The sequence below is a fragment of the Antedon bifida genome, chromosome 4 (genome assembly GCF_963402885.1).
Source record: "Antedon bifida chromosome 4, ecAntBifi1.1, whole genome shotgun sequence".
Classification (NCBI taxonomy): Eukaryota; Metazoa; Echinodermata; class Crinoidea; order Comatulida; family Antedonidae; genus Antedon; species Antedon bifida.
In genome coordinates this window covers 1,483,640-1,501,146 of record NC_136229.1, presented here as the reverse complement: position 1 = coordinate 1,501,146, position 17,507 = coordinate 1,483,640, and the positions used below count along the sequence as shown (strand labels likewise).

At 31.7% G+C, this 17,507-nt stretch overlaps 1 protein-coding gene across 1 annotated transcript; it reads right to left on the bottom strand.

Moving 5' to 3' along the window:
* Positions 1-1,305: 1,305 nt before the first annotated feature.
* Positions 1,306-17,331, bottom strand: LOC144840849 (E3 ubiquitin-protein ligase rnf213-alpha-like). The gene is made up of 12 exons (XM_078696895.1): positions 17,230-17,331; positions 15,228-15,329; positions 14,001-14,129; positions 8,145-8,328; positions 7,485-7,829; positions 6,498-7,111; positions 6,094-6,253; positions 5,618-5,835; positions 4,330-4,461; positions 3,761-3,925; positions 1,564-2,420; positions 1,306-1,465 (listed from the first exon to the last, which is right to left on the bottom strand). The coding sequence occupies exons 1-12, from the start codon at positions 17,329-17,331 to the stop codon at positions 1,306-1,308; spliced, it is 3,168 nt and encodes a 1,055-aa protein (XP_078553021.1).
* Positions 17,332-17,507: the final 176 nt, after the last annotated feature.

The following is a 17,507-nucleotide window of genomic DNA, read 5'->3' as shown; positions in this document are numbered from 1 at the left end:
ACATAATTAAACAATAAACTTTCATGTTTAAGAATAGTATAAATCAAAAACTCTGTTAATGAATAAGAAGAGTTTTGCCATAACACCATTTTAAAGAACTTTATTTTATGTACAATAAATATATTTGAACTTAAGCACTCATGGCTGAAATTTGTTATAAATTTGTATTGATTGTTATTTTATTCTATTTACATACAAACATTCTAAAGTTTGCCTGTCACTCCACTGTCATTTGGTATACTACTAATACTACTACTACTACTACTACTGCATTGTTTGTTTACTTACCATATTTTCCCTTCATTAAGTGAGTAAGCTTATTAACAGCCTCAACACTGACATCGTAATTTAAGGCATCGGCATTCACAAGGCAATATGTCTTTTTATCATCACCATTTAACGCCCGTCGCCATAACAACACAACCTTTTTAAAATATTAATGTTAATTATTATGATAATGCATAAAGACAATTATTATAATATAATAATATACTTTATTTATACACTTGATTCACCCAAGGGTGTTTTTCATCAAGGCTATGCAAGGCCATTAATTAATTAATTATTAATTAATTAAAAACAAAAGAAAGCATTTAAATTTACAATTATACAGATAATTTAGATTATAGGTAGTAAACTGGTCGTGATAGTAAGGTACTTTCTATTCTACACCATTAGAATGTGAATGTTGATGTATTTTGAACAACAAATAATTATACATAATTGTTACTGTAATTGTACTGTAACAATTACTTCCTCTACCTCTTCTAGACTGGTTGTAGATTTGCATAGTAGTACTTCATCATAGCTTGGTAAATTTCCATTGTTTTCCATGTAAACAGAGAGAACTGTGTTAAGAACATTTTCTATGAAATAAAACAAAAACTTTGTGTAAATAACACAACTTGGTATTATAAATGACATGAAAAATAAAGTTCAATTTCCTTTTATTAAAATCTATTTTATAAAAATATTTAAGACATATTTGAAAGTAAAAGACTGAAGAAGCACCTTAATGTAAAGTTATATAGTCAATAATTTCATTATTAATCAAGAATTTTCACTTCTATCCACCAAAAAACCCTTACATTTTCAATCAAAAGCAATCATAGATACTTACTTGCAGGGCTAACAATGAGATTAGGATGGCCTTTTTTAAAAACCTGAGGGAAACTTCTTGTTGTTTCTAAAAAATGAAAAAGACAAAAAAAGATAATACATATACACAAAAATAAAAATTTCATCTTGATACAAAAAAGTTCAGATATTTTTTCTGAACTCATGACCTTTTTTTTACCATCCTTTTTACCAGCTCACCATAATCATTGTAAACTTACCATCAGATGAAGCCAGATACTGTAGAAGCTTTCCAAGTGTCTCAAGACTAGCATAATCAGATAAGTCTACAGCCTTTGTTTTACTTAGATAGTTTTTCCATAGAATATTCAGCTTTTCCACAAGAGTTCTGAGAAAAAGGATCATGAATAGAAACTTTAGAAAACGTAGCTACTTTAAATCACTAATGATCATTTTGGAACATACAACCAACAACCATGAACTTACGCATTCTTTGTTTCCATTCCTTTTAACAAGTTATTCCTGACGTTACGAGTTCCCAAACCTTGATTTTTAAGACTGATTGGTCCTACTACCTCTTTTTCTATCTTTTCATCTTGAACTACTTTGTTCTGTAATTCTTCATCATCATTACATTGAAGATCGGACAGGTTACAACCAACTCTAGCAACAAATCTCGTCACAAACTCTTTTAAGATTTCTTCTTCATAAGGAGTACTAAATAGGAACTCAGCTGCCTTTCCAACATTAAGTGATCCTTTGTCTTCTATAAATGCCATTGTCTGCTGTTCATCGTCATACATTTTTTTAAACTCATTCCAGAACTCAATCAGTTCTTCCTTACTTTCATCTACTACATCTTCTGGTGTGACATCTTCTTTTACATTTTCCTCCTCAATACTTGACTCAATTTCCTCAGAAACCTTTACAACTGATCTTCTCAAATCCCGAACTGTGCAATTTGGTCTCACAAGGCTTAATAGTGCATATATTTCTGGACTGACATCTTCATTTCCAAACTTTGCTAGAGCATGTTGTAGAATCACAAGTTGTTTAGTTGTGTAAACATTCAGGTGATAGAACTTTTCTCTTTTTTCATCAATATAATCATACCAATGCTTCAGACTTTCTTTCATAAAAAGAAGCAGCTCTCTTAAAATATCAGTAAGCTTTTGCTTATTACCAAACAGAGCCTTCTGGTCATTGACACAGAAGTCCACTTGAACTGGGGAACTGCTTTCCTTATCACAATTTAGAATGATTTTAAGGTCGGTGAAGAGCACATTTCCTGAAGCACACATTTTGTGATAGTATGTTTCCAGTTCCTGAGCCCCATCAAATACCTAAAAAAATTAATAATTAAGTAAGTTTATGAAAGTGAAAGTGTGGTTAAGTAAGTTTCAGTACACATTATGTATCAATAAAGAGATAAGTAACATTAAACTAAATGTTCAAATAGGAACATATTGAAATAATAGACATACTGTACTGTATAATAATAACAAACAATTATAAAGTGCTCTTTACTGGAGTCTCAACAGTGCAACATGAAAAGAATAACTATTGAAATAGGTGAGTTTTCAGGAGAGATTTGAATTGAAAAGGCGATGTATGAGTGTAACAGATGGGACAAGGAAGTTGGTTCCAGATCTCTGGTGCCTGAGCAAAGGAGCCCTTAGGAATGGAATTTAGGTTGGTTCTAGGTGGTGTTAACATAAGAGGATCCATTTCAGAACGAAGACCTCTGCATAGTGGAACATATGATTTAATAAGTTTGTGAAGATAATGTGGAGCAGTGGAATAAAGACACTTAGAGGAAAAGGTTGCAATCTTATACTGTATACGCTCTTTAACAGGCAACAAGTGAAGTTGTGAAAGCAAAGACATGATCAAGCTTCCTTGCCTGAAAAACAAGTTTAGCAGCCCTGTTTTGAAGAAGTTGGAGACTTAATATCTTTCTCAGAACAACCATGGAGCAGAGAATCACAATAATCAAGACGGGACAACACCAGACAGTGTATAGCAGCATGACAGGTGGACTGATCAATGTACTTTCGAATTTGGTAAATATTGCGAAGATTGTAGTTAAATTTGTATACCAAATTAATTGTGCTATTAATTTTAATTAGAGATGAACTATAAAAGATTTGATGTTCAATTTCAGCTCTTTGTCACTGCAGTAATCTTAAGACTTTTCTTGCATGCAGTACAGTGTAGTAATTCTAAGACTTTTCTTTTTTTCTTGGTAGGGCGCCATACAAAAGCTAAATAGAATAGTATATAAATAATGAATATTTATGAGTTCGATAATGAGAACATTTCATGAGTTGAAAAATTGACTGCTCTATTTTAAATGAGGCGGAGCCGAGAATTCAGCCATGAATGAAATATTGTCTCCATTCAACGAATACAAAACGGGCATTAGAGTGCATTAATTATTACCATTAGATATCACTTTTCCATTAGGTAGGACTAATGACAAATGAACTTAATTAACCAATAAAATTGCAAGATTACAATCGGGTTAAAATAGAATTTTGTAAAAAAAAATTGTCCAGATTTAAAAAATTGTATATCTTTAGTCTACCACAACCAGAGCAATTTCCTTTGGTAAATAAAGTTGTTTTAAATAATCTTTCATGACTGTAAAAAAACTAGCACAACTAAACCTATACACCATTACCTCTACAAAGCGATCAACTTGTTCTTTGGCATCAGTGGTTTTGTGGGCCTTGCCAGCAACAAGCATCAACTTACTCTGTAGGTCTTTCAGTTGCTGTACCGTGTAAATCTTCTCCTCATCAATTTCCTCACTATTTTCAACTGAAACTCGAAGCTGTAAACTCCCCTGAAATTAAAAAATTGTTTGTTATATGTTAGTGCTTTATTGAAATACATAAATCAATTGCTAGACCAGTAAATTTGATTTCCATTTATTTTACTGTCTGTAGTAACAGGAATACAATAACAAAAACTGTATCATAATTACATACAAAAGGCACAAATCTACAAACAAATCTTGGCTATAGCATGGCTGGTACCATGTTGCATAAGAGATCATTTTTAATAACACACTTGAGTCTTTACTATTTAAATGGTTAATTACATAAGTTAATTACAGAGTGCCGTGCATCATTAAATTAACAAATTTAACAATAATTGTAATCACAATTGTTGTCATTCATCCAGGTCAGCTTAGTTTATTTTCCAAAGAATTGTTTGATTGATTTAAATACAAATGAGAAGTAATACCTCAGCTAGTTTGCCAATTTCATAAATGCCATCTGCATTAATTCTTTCCACTTGACGTAATGAAGTCACTTCTACAGCTCCATGTGATTCCTTAATACCCTGCAACCATTCCTTTTGACGAGAAACATCTCGCTAGTAATTAAAGAACCAAAATAGGTAATTACATGACAAAAGTCTACCTTAATAAATAGAATAGTTTTCAAAATTCAATATATATTAGTAATTTAGGTACTTGATTCAAAGGGTTGAAACCCAGGCTGTTTCACAATACAAAATGCATGACCAGAGGTAGTGTAATAGTAGCAATAATAATTATAATATCAAATTATATAACACCTAGTAGATTCTTGACATTTGATTAAACAACTGGAATTCTGAAAGCCATCCTAAATCACAAGATGTATAGGCAGAGGATTGGTTGGCCAAACACCACTTGACCATGGACCTGACAATCCCACCTTCTGGAGTCCAATTTATATAATAGTATACAATAAAAAAAAATAAATAAAAATATATATATGAAAGGTGAAATTAAACAAGAAAAGGGAGAAGAAGGAAGAAAAACGGAAAGAAAAGGAAAGAGGAAAAAAGGAGGAAAAAAGGAGGAAAAAGGGAAAAAGAAAGAAACAAAATTTTAAAAAAAGGGAAAAGGGGAAGATAAACGGAAAAGAGAAATGGAGAAAAAGGAAGAAAAACGGGAAAGAAAGGGAAAAAAGAAAGAAATCAAGGGAGAAATACAACTGAAAGCTCATGACTGCTGGCAACTTCCGCATAGTTGAAAAATCTAAATAGAAGGAGAAAGAAGAAAATATTTCCATGGTCCTGTAACTATTATACTAAGTAAATTTACTGTACTAAAATAAACTGATAAATGGTAAACATGTTTGCAAAAAATGTTGTCATAAAACTCAAGTTTATCTTAATTCTACTATGCTGTCGAAAGTTTGTGTTTAAGTTTCACCTTACACTTCGGTGCCAACCAAGGACTTACGCAAGTTGGAAAAGCTCTCCAAAAATCCATAAAAGCAGCAGCTGACATAAACTACTTTAAAAATAAATACATCTTTCAATCTCAATCAAATACTTTTCATTCAATCTTAATCAAATGACAAGAATCCACTTAGATGTTATATAAAACAAGTAATGAATGTTTCGAATTTTATCTTTCACCTAATAAAATTATTTGTACAATTGCACTTATAAATTGTATATTATGTTATATTCCTATGTTCTATGAATATCTGGAATAATGTTGATAAATTAAGCGTTTGATTGTGCCAGACATTACCAGTTTCTCTGACAATTGTGGATCGTTCTTTAAAGCTTTCCATGTTTGGTTGCAGATGTTCATAAGCTCTTTATAACCAGTTTTTTCATTTAGATCAAAAATGAAAGCTGAATAGCCAGTTGCAGCCTGATGGAGACAAGCAACTCTGTCCACTTCTATTGGAGTTTCTCCAGCTTGGATCATTGCCAGGTCCACAAACACCTTCAATTCCTGCATACCTACAAAAAAGGATTGTCAATTTAAAGTAAATTCAACTATCTGAAATTTATCTCTTTAAACGCATTTTTTGGCAAGTGAGTGAACCAGCACATTGGTGTTTTGTTTTGGATGGGTAACGCATTAAATATTATTATATCAATAACTGTTTATTTACCTTTGATGAAATTTTACCAACCTCCAATAATTAGTTGACAGTAAATAACAACATAAATATGACAGCATCTTTACAAATAACCAAAAACCGTGTTTTTACTTACTTTTAATTTCCTTTTTTATCCAACTAATAAGAGTTTCACTTTTCAGTAATGTTTTCAAACATTCGCTCTCTTCGTTGGTCACCTTTTCAAGCTCTTTACAGGCATTTTCCACGCCAATATCTAATTCTTTTAGGCATTTTTTCTCGAAATCTTTGTTGGTCTGAAATTACAAATACTAATCAAAATTTTCAGGTCAATTATTGTTTTTTTAATATTTAAAAACATTTAACTGTTTTTAAGTAAGATGTCTTTCAAGCTAAAGCTGACTTCTTGCAATTGAAAATGAATTTGTACTTCAATTAAATATTTAATAACAAAAATAATAACTTAACATTTTTAGAAGTAGAGTTAACTAGATTCAAAATATTTTCTGGACATAAACAAATTTCAGATTTAGTCTTTACCGTTGAACACAAAATATCGACGGCTTTGAAGTCACCTTTAAGTTGGAAAGTTTCTCGAATCTCTTGTATAGTGTCTGCTGTATTAAAACATCGGGCAATTTGTCGATAGAGACGGATTTGGTTACAACGCTCTTTGATCCAATTATTTTGATGGCTGTCTGATTCAAAGATTTTGAAATGTGACTTCAAGGTTTCATCAGAGATAGATGATAAGTTGTTGTCAACAGACTGTAATGTGATATTACCAGAAACCAAGGATTTACCAAAGCCTTCTAATTCTTTCTTGACATTTTGCCATATTCTCTTCTCTACATCATCCAATGTCATCAGTTCTTCACTTTCTCCTCGTTGCATTAACACATCATCAATAGTTCTTTGCCAGAACTGTCGGAATATCCGACTCAGGTGAACTTTTTGAATTTCTGGAAGCATTTTAACAACTTCATTTGAAAATTTGAAGTACATAATTTTTAGTGACGGCCTCGACGTGTAAGTTTCGAAAACTTCAGATGGATAGCATAGCACATTTAATTGTAGTGGGTCTCTATCAGTGTTAACTAATTTCTTTGTTTCTTCGATGTCCACAGCCAGCTTCTTCTTTCCATTTCTGTCTTCTACAAACAGATAAAACATTAAAAAGGTAAAAAGGACTCTCTTTATTTTTGATAACAATTGGCTTTCAAACAGCAATGCTCATTTTTTTTTCAAGAATACCAGTGTAGTAATTGTGCATAAAGTACAAAATTAAGATATATTAGTAGACATGTATGCTATTAAGTAAATTAAAATCCATCTTTTAGACAATACAGTAGTTATTACTCAGAGTGCAATGACCCTAAAGAAAACCCATCAATGACCACAGTTTAGCACTGTAGCAAGGAAATCTCACCAATACTGAATGATATCGAACCTACATAATTCAAATTACAGGTCAGACTCAAATTCCCACTTTGAAGAAAAGTTCAATATTCTAGAATCTAAACTTACCCTTTACTATATCACTGCACATTGTCATCATTACGCCAACACTAATCGAAAAATCGTCTAAAGAATTTAGTTCACATTCTCGCTGATGAAGTACTTTCTGGATTAAAACATTAAACTTTATTTTGGTCACGTCAGGTGGCAAGTAGTTCTTTGCTATTCTTGCAACATCCATGAAATTACAGAGTTTAATGAACTGGTCTCTCTCTTGCCGAATCAATTTAAGATCTTTTACTGTAATTGAGCCACTGAAAATGCTGTTAAGTACACAATCTTCCATCAAAGTTTTAGCTTCAATGAGCAAAGACTGGGCATCTGGTGTTAGAGCAATACTGCTTTTGCCCTCGCCTGAAAAATATAACAAAATAGAAGCTTTAAAAAAAACTAATTGCTTATCTTGAAAAACAATTAGCAGAAACTGCAGAATTAAAATTTAATTATTTCTATTCTCTTAGGAGCATGATTTTAATTTATTTTAGTTTAGGAAAATTATGTTCAAAATTGCATCTTTCTACCTATTTATTTTTATTTCAGCACAAATGTTATATTATATCACTCTGAGGTAAGGAAGTGGAACCAAGAATATGAGATTGGAAATGAAGCATGAAAGCATCAAACTATGGTAACACTTGATGTGTAAGTTTGAAAGGAAAAATGCATTACCAGTCATTCTAAAAAAAACAGCAAGTGGTTTCCATTTTAGTAGGTATTGAAGTTCCATGGCATTTTTTTGTGACAGCGATTCCTTAAGTAGATGAGAGAATATTGCCCCATATGTAGCTGCTTTATGTGGCAGACGAAGTGATCTATGTGAGAGTTCATTGACAAATTTCTCTCCAGAAGCACCCTGAAGAATAAAAACATAAATTTATGAAATAATCAAATTAAAGTATTTATTGACATATAAAATATCTCCTACCGAAAAAAAATGAGAAAATGTTGTTTTAGCTATTCAAATTTGCGGTAAACAAAAAAAAAACAAAATAGAGAAAATGTAAGCTATTTGTAATTTGTGCTGAAATAAATAGTAAACTTTTAAGAACTGGCTTGGCATTTATCAATATTTGCTTATATTTTTGCTTAAGCTGAAATATTTAAGTGCTTAAGCAAATTATCAAACCATCTTAGCAGAAAAATTATCTTAGCGATGGTGGCGCTGTAACATTTTATCTCTGCATTTTCACTCCCAACAAGAGACTAGGGTGCATTCTTGTTACTAAGCTCAGAGCCATATATATAAAGAGTTACGTCATTGAAGATTAGAAGCCATTTTGACTTTGCACGCTGCGGGCGTGCGTGTTTATTTTGTATAGCATTTTCCTGTAGTTCATGCATTATTTTTAGATTTTTTTGTCTATGAAATAATGCTTACATTCCGTTTTTTTTTTAGTAATTTATTTTATTAATGGTCTTAATTAGGTAGCCTATATATTTTTTGTATAATAAAAAAAAATAAATGTTACATGCAAGTTGGGATAAATCAAAACAATACACGTCATATAACACACAAATTCACCCCTCTCATATTATTTTTGACACAAACTGCGCTGCCAACATTATCAAATTTCAGAGACTCGTTCATCATTTCATTTCCGATAATTCACCTTTATTATTTTAATTTGTTCATACTCATTTCAGTATATTACCAAATATATCCACGACACTTTACTATTTTATTTAGTCATCAAAGCATGCATTATGAATTGAAAATATTACATAACTGTTATTAATAAAATGTGATGTTTGTTCCAGAATCAATCAAACTTTATAATGTACTAGCACATGCGCGCAATTAGTTTTTCCCGCAAGTACTTCTTTGCACATCGATAATAACCATCAAATATGCAATTAAATATGTTTATATATAAGAAAACGTAGAAATTTGAAAAAAAGTAATTTGTTGCTCCTATACTTTACATGCATCAATGGAGATGATTTTGACACAAATTGATCTGCATATCACGTGACTATAATTCAATGTCATAACTCTTTATATATATATGGCTCTGACTAAGCTTTTATTACTTGAAATAGAGAAAGAGCACAAAAGTCGGAAATACATACTAAAATCATTCGCTCTAAACTTGAATCAATTATCAACATGAAGATCGATATCATTGTTTTAGCGCACTAGAGTAGCCTTTCAGAACGTTCAATGTTCCGGCCTAGCGAGCTCACGTCAAAACATTTTTCATCTTAAAGGCCAATTTACATGTTACGTTACGGGGAAAACAAAAAAATAGAATATATGTTACTTCTTATGACCATTTACACAGAACGCGTAGCGGACAGGCGGTTGAGCGGAAAAACGCTCAGGATAGAAACAGATTCAATTTTATGAAAATACTGCGCTGTAATTGTGGATTCTGGCCAATTAACGACATGATTGATGTGACGTCATCTATTAACAACTTTTTTGCTAGAGTTCCATAGTAGGCCTAACGTAGGCCGTAGCAGTGACTGTATAAGGATTGCAACATGCAGTAGTCTCAAGGCCTACAAGCACCTACTTTCCACCACACACCACTCGCAAGCAAGCAATTCAGTTTTACGCTTACCATTACCGCTCGTCTGTGTAAATTGGCCTTAAAGCAGGGTGTTGTTCGTCTTAGATTTAAGACAAAATTAAGAAAATATTTTTGCCTAGATATATTAATAATCTGACTTAACTTGACTTTCACTAGTCAAAGTTTTCGATCAAAACATATCTCATAATGCAACGCGCTTATATTTGGCTACTCTGTATGCATAATCATAAACTTCCTCGCGATCTGTGTGAAAACACCTTCTAAACCGTGACAAGTTCTAAACAATCCTAATTAGCATCATGCATATATGTATACTCATGGTTTAAAATCTTTGTTTACTTTCGCTCGCGACGATTTTCCAGACGAAATGTAATCAAATTAATTTAGCTGTTAATTACGTAAAATTGTTGTTTTTTGCTCAAATTTTCGACTTAAAGTGAATAACTTTAATCATTAGGCGCAGGAGCCCCGGATAGCGTTACGAAGTCGTTAACTCTGTCAGCCCATGGTCAGCCCAACTAATGTGTTTTTCCCAAGGACAATTTATCAATAACTAAACTTTGTCACCACCCATAAGTGTGCTGTTCATTTCCTATTGACCAATGAACAACAATGTAACTGGACCTTAGTTTCTTGCTATTCGACCTTGGGTGCAAATTATACAATTAATTGATGTTAAGGCCACTGACTACTCTTTTCTGTATAGAAACACTGAATTGACTGAATAATAAGAAAACCCTACAATAATTTCTACTACTGTACTACTTGATATGGTGTTATACAAGAACTATATTAAAAGAATTGAATGTATGGAGAATAAAAAAAAAAAGTTAAACGTTATATGTAAAACATCACTTAGATGATATCATTTTCTAAACATTGTTTCATTAGTTATATCACGGAAAAATAAGTTAGTTATAAATAAGTAAGTTATTTCTCCATGAAAGATTCTCCATTGTTATATTCACATCACATATATTTATATTTGGTTTTACACGTAATATTTCATTAAGAATTTCATTTTCTGACAATGTGATTGAAAAAATAGCCAATTATATTGGCGACCCTAAACGATGATGTTTACTGTTGGGCCTACAGAAATGATACAAATTCTCAGTTGATATGACACAAAATTTACAGAATTCAGCACTAACAACATACCATATTCTTCAGTTCAGGTCACAAGTTTCAGGGGCGACAATGCAAATCCCGCCAAAATTGTCCTTCTAATATATCTCTGTATTGCCAAGTAACACACGGGAAAAGAACAAATAAAAAATAAAAACCATTCAAAACAGACCTGTTTCTGTTTTAAAAAAGATTGAAATGAAATAATTCTTTTTAAACACTGTACTGTACTTGGAAACACGTACTTGATTTGTGATATCCTCCGTTAAAAATACAGTAGAACCTTTTTTCTGAAAGTGTCCCCTTAATAGGGGTTCTACTGCCCCTGGAACACTTCCTAAAAAAACTTGTCCTCTTCATAGAGGTTTCGCAGAAAAAAACCAATACCAATACTGATCTGGACTCGGAAATTTAAAATGTAGCAGGCAACGTTTCACCAATGAAAACTTTCAAGACAGACAAAGTATCATAATTATTATGATATCCATTTTTATTTAATAACGATAAATGGATATAATTATTTCGTGTTTTTTGTTATTTTGTGATGGAAAAAATATTGAGTGAACATTGGCACTGAGCTTAAATGTTCCCCGTCCCCTTAATGTCCCCTTTATAGGAGTGTCCCTTCAGTAAAGATTGGCTGTTTCGCTCCTTAATAATAAATTATGGTGTCCATCTTATGTCCTCTCAATTTTAATGTACTACACCCGATAATAGAATACACATCTAGCTCGTGTGCACTTTAAAGAACCTAGTACATCTTTCGAGACGAGTAGGGGGTTACCCCGGTGTATTAGTACATCACAGCCACTGATCATAACTGGGCCCTCTGGGAGACCAGTCTTTGGCTGAAGAGGTTACCCAGTATAAATATATATTTCAATTCAATTCAATTCAATAGAATAACTGTACAGTAGGCTCCCATTTGATGCAATGTGTTACCCAATGTGCTCAATTTGATTGTGCTACCCAATCCATGCTATCCATTTGAAATAATGTGCTATCCATTTGAAAGAATGTGCTACCCGATAATCCGTAAAGAATAATGTACAGTACAATTATATCCATTTGATTGTGCTACCTAATGTGCTATCCATTTGAAATAATGTGCTATCTATTTGAAAGAATGTGCTACCCGATAATCCTTATAGAATAATGTACAGTACTATATCCATTTGATTGTGCTACCCAATGTGCTATCCATTTGAAATAATGTGCTATCCATTTGAAAGAATGTGCTACCCGATAATCCGCATAGAATGTACAGTACAGTTATATCCATTTGATTGTGCTATCTATTGTGCTATCCGTTTGAACTAATGTGCTGTCTGTTTGAAATAATTCAGGTTTTTTATTTTGAATATGTTTTGCTATCCATTTTAAACGTGCTAAACAAGTTACATATTTGTTGATATAAGTTTGCGGTACACCACGTATAGGCCTATTAGTTCTGAAAAGAACTGTTGAGTTGCTCGACGTTTCGATTTACTCCAAAAGCTATTCCATCATGCCGTATTCGGAGAATCGCCCACAAGTGTTTTCTCAGTGCAGGGTATGTTCCGTATGGGGTTTTGTATGCTATTTTTTAATAATGTACAAAAAATGAAATGAATAATCATAATAAGTATCGGTATGTACGGAGAAAGCTCGAGCGGAAGTCAAGAGTTACTTTTGCCAACAAGACGAAGCGCGAAACAAATAAAAACGCAGCGCGAAACATCTGAAATGATATACAATTTCTTAAAACATGAAAACACAGAATATTATATTAATATAACTTTTTAATATTTCCAAAGGCTCGGACATGGAAGAAGGGCCTTAAAAACTGAATTGCTTTATGTTAGACCACATTTCCATAACTTTTCAAAACTCATCGAACCCTCTGCTAGTAGGCCTAATAGGAGCGTATCGCCAAATCATTAGAAAAAAAAACATGGCATGAAGATGTAATTAATCAAACAACGGCCAAAGAATACCAACAATTTTAATTTAGGTTTCAATTCTTAATTAATTGGTGGACTAAGCCTAGTTTGAAACTGTAGTGACCATTTATTTTAGAAAGAAAGATAGAAAAATTTGTTTCCATCTCCATGTTAATACCAAGGCACTTTTCAATAAAAAATTCGGGCCTAGTATTCTTGCAAGGTCGTCACAGCTCCAGTTACAAAGGTCGTCACAGCTCCAGTTACAAACGGTGATACAAAGTGTCAATCATTTGACCAGTGAACAGCCCACTGGTAGGATAGTCCTTGAAACTGTCCGTAAAACACATTAATCACTCACATCAGTCATGCCGCTAATGGTTGAAAACCTCCCTTTTTGGGGTTTTCAAACGTAACGCTATCCGGGGCTCCTGCGCCTAATGTATTACTTTGATATAGCCAATTTAAATTTAGAATATTTTGACCTTCATTTTTTTGTGTTTCAAGGGACAATACATCTTTAAGATGTTTTTTTGAAAAATCCGCCCCCTGGTATACAGCACAAACATAGTGCAGTGCTGGCCTGTTGGGTTGTCGCATTAAGTACAAAGAAAATCAAGATGACTAATGGTTTTAAGTGCAAGAAAAATAAATAATGGTGTTGCACAATTGTGAGTAATAGTGCAATTTTCATAGTAAAAGATATATAAATAAATGTAACATAAAATTCTAGAAATAAAGGTGCCCATTTTCTATACAGCATAAACCTTGGTTCTCACTAGGACGCAATGCAAGGACGTAAGCGCAACACAAGTAATTTGACAAGTCACAAGTGATGGATTATTCAAGCTGTCATTGTCATTGGTAAATTCACTTGTTTTGCACTTATATCCTTGCATTGCATTCCATTTGGAAAATCTTAAAAAAAAAAAAAATGTTACCTCCATAACTTTATCTATGATACCAAATGCTGCTTCAGAAAAGGCTGCCTCAATACTTTGATGTAAATTGCTGAAATCTGTATCGCAATACAATTTCACTACATCTTCTTCTCCATAATATTTCAATTTCTATAATCAATAAAATGTTCACATGGTAAGACTTACAATTATACTGTAAACATTTCTATTCTCATACACACTTATATGATATATTGAATATCCCAAAACAAGAGAAAGAAAACAAAAGAGCGCCTAGATGATTTTTCTATTGTGTTTTAGACAAGCTGCACAAACAGTCTACAATTACAACAAAAATAAAAACCCATTTTATAATCAAGAAATTTACGAAACATAATACAACATTACAACACTAGAATTAACCTGTGTTAAAATCATTAATAATCATTAGATGATTTAATGAGAACATCCACCATTTTTAGCCTAATTTGCCTAAACACGTTTTTTTCGTTTGGAATATTTGATATCACAGCTAAACTAGAGAACACTTAAATCTAATCTGGTTATAAAATTCTGATGATTCTCTGATTTGTCGGAAGTACAATGGAAATTCTATTCTAGTCTCTAGTCTAGGTATTTTTTTGTACAACATTACAAAATTGAACAACCCAAAAAAAAACAGTGACTTAATTATTAGTGTGTAGAGGTATAAATAATAATAAGTATAAGTATAATAAAGGTGGCTGGAGAAAATTAAAAATGAAGATTTGTATAAAAGAACATTAGAGATTGAGTGGAGAAAAGGTTGCAAAGAAAAGAAGGCTGACATGGTATGGTCATATGCTCCGATTAAATGAAAACACACCAGAGACTCAGTGAAAGACCAAAAGACCAAAAGGAAGACCAAAAACAACATGGATGACAAACATAAAAAAGGAAACAGAACTTTTCACATGCAGACCTATACAATGCTTGCTAAAAAATGAGTTGTGAACACTAATAAATGAAAGCATCGATAAGATTCCAATTTTTATAACCTTCAACAATGGTCTACTATTTAGGCTCTGTTTAAATAAAATTTCATTCATTCATAGAAAGGGACTCTATTAGTGACAGTTGACTCAAGACTAAACTGATTAAAAAATATATTGATTGATTAATTAAAATAGTAAAATATACAAAGTATATAATATAGATATGAGATTAGAAAAATACAATAAAATTATTTCTCAGAAAGGAGCCAAGATAAATTTGACCAAAAATAATTACCTGTTGGATGTTTTCTTGTAAACTCTCATATAAAGATTTGTTCCATGTTTGGTTGAACACATCACATTTAAACATTAAGAATAAGCTATTCAAACATTTCAGCTGGTAAAATAATTTATAAATAAAAAATTGATAAAAAACAACTAAAAATATTTTATTTTTGCCTATGTTGCTGAATGCTTAAATTTTGGTATTTCTAGTTTTGGTGAATTTATGCGCAAGTCTATTTATAGTTTTTTGTTACTGTGAATACTGTGTGTGAAAAACTGCTTTTTAATTCCAAATTGTATGCCAGCTGGTCTGGCATTTTACATTAATCTTTTACTATTATATATTTTTGATACTTCATGTTATTTTTATATGCTAATATGCGAAATAAAAGTTGTTATTTCGAAGATAAGTTGTATACAATATACAATAGATATAATTAGATTGAAGTTCCGCAAACTACGGGCGGCCTGGCCTAAAAGCAAACAAAACTTAAACTAGATTTAATTCGTCAATATGACAAATTATAGGTTATATGCATTGATTTATATAAAGATAATTGATTTTTAAAAGATATATTGATTGATTGATTTTGTCAGAATCTTTAATTATTTATAATATATGAAGATATGATCTTGCTAACGCAAATACAATAGCCGGTGTCAAAATCCGATCAAAAAGATCCCTCTGAGTATAATGTCATAAACCACATTTATTACATAATAATAAAGACATAAGTTACTTTTTATCTAGATTTCATTATAAATCATGTGTATAATCTATACACTAAGAAATAAAATACAATACGGATAATAAAAAATCTTATTTCGTTTCGTTTCCCAGCTGAGACTCGATCTCGGTACCTTGAATGCTAAAGACACGAGCACAGACCACCGAGCCATACACAACTGATAAACCTTGAAGAAAGATTCCTCCGTGTATTTACTATACAGTAACCACTGTTGTGCAGATAGATTATTGCATACCGCAATGAATTATAATTTTTTACTATGATGACATCTTTAACAATTTAAAAAATTGACGCACTTTAAAAGTATATACTTTTACCTTTAATATATGAACATTTTAAAGAATAAAGTTAATGTTAAGTTTGTTATTTCGGCCCAAGAAAATATCATAGTTTGTTTGATTGTCGAAATTGATTAAAAAAAATTTAATATGCAATTAATGATGACTTAATCAAATAAATCATACAGTTGATACATACACTTTAAGAAAATGAAATGCAAAATAGGGGTTCCCGAGCATTCTGATCTATATTAATTTAAAAATTTAGCATATTTTCACCATTTTGTTAACTTACATGTGCGTAGCCTGTCACTTTTGACGTGCTCGTATAACATAATTTCGAGTTGAAAAGTGAATAAAATATGATGAAATTATTAAAGAAAGGTTGTAAAACAGAAATCGGGAAAAAGAGTGCGCATTAACCTGAAATGTACTTTAATTTCATAGAAAATCAATTTAGACAATTTTGAAAATTTTAAGCGCGTGTACGCATGCGTTATATGCGCTACGCACGTAAATGTATTGCCATATTATGAAATATGACCTGAAATTTATGAGTTTCAATTTGGTTTAATTATGGTACATGATTGTGAAGATATGATTCCAAATGTGATTTCGTTAAATCATGCGTAAACCACGTAATTTTTGATTGCACACTATGAAAAGACAACCACATCGATTCCTGGCCATAAGGAATATACTCTGAAAAATTTACTTAGCTAGATGAAATTGATGACAAGATAATTGACGGACAAAATAGTGCTAAGGAAAGAATAAATAAAGAAAAAAAGATTCTGACAAAATCAATAATATGCATGATAAATGCATATAACCTAGTTATTGGCAGTATTTATTTATTTTTCTAAGTCCACAAATTCATTCAATTTCCATTTAGGCCTACCAAAAGCAAGCCTACTAAATATCATGTTTTTATTGAAAATAATAATTACACTTTGCTAGCTTCAGTAAGAATTACAGTACTTACCATACTATCAGCATAATACCAATTAGCAGTTTCAAACAAACTCTTTATCAGAATATTCATATGTTGTGCAGCATCAAAAACATATTCTTGAGTTGTCTCCATCCAATCAGTCGAATGAGTCGCACATTTGTTTACACTGGCAACAAACAATTGCAGCAGCAATACAACTGTTGTAATTCTGTCTTTTTTAGGAGATTGTTCCAGACAAATTTTCAACGCTTCTAAGACAATTAGTGTTGTATTATAGTTGTTTGAACTGCAATTTAATTAAAACCAAC

Excerpts from the sequence above, each read along its gene's own strand:
- LOC144840849 (XM_078696895.1), bottom strand. The coding sequence starts at position 17,331 with ATGGAGACAACTCAAGAATATGTTTTTGATGCTGCACAACATATGAAT. Across the intron at positions 6,254-6,497 it reads TCGATATTTTGTGTTCAACG|ACCAACAAAGATTTCGAGAA; the intron begins GTAAAGACTAAA and ends TTGTAATTTCAG. Across the intron at positions 2,421-3,760 it reads AAGTTGATCGCTTTGTAGAG|GTATTTGATGGGGCTCAGGA; the intron begins GTAATGGTGTAT and ends TAATTTTTTTAG.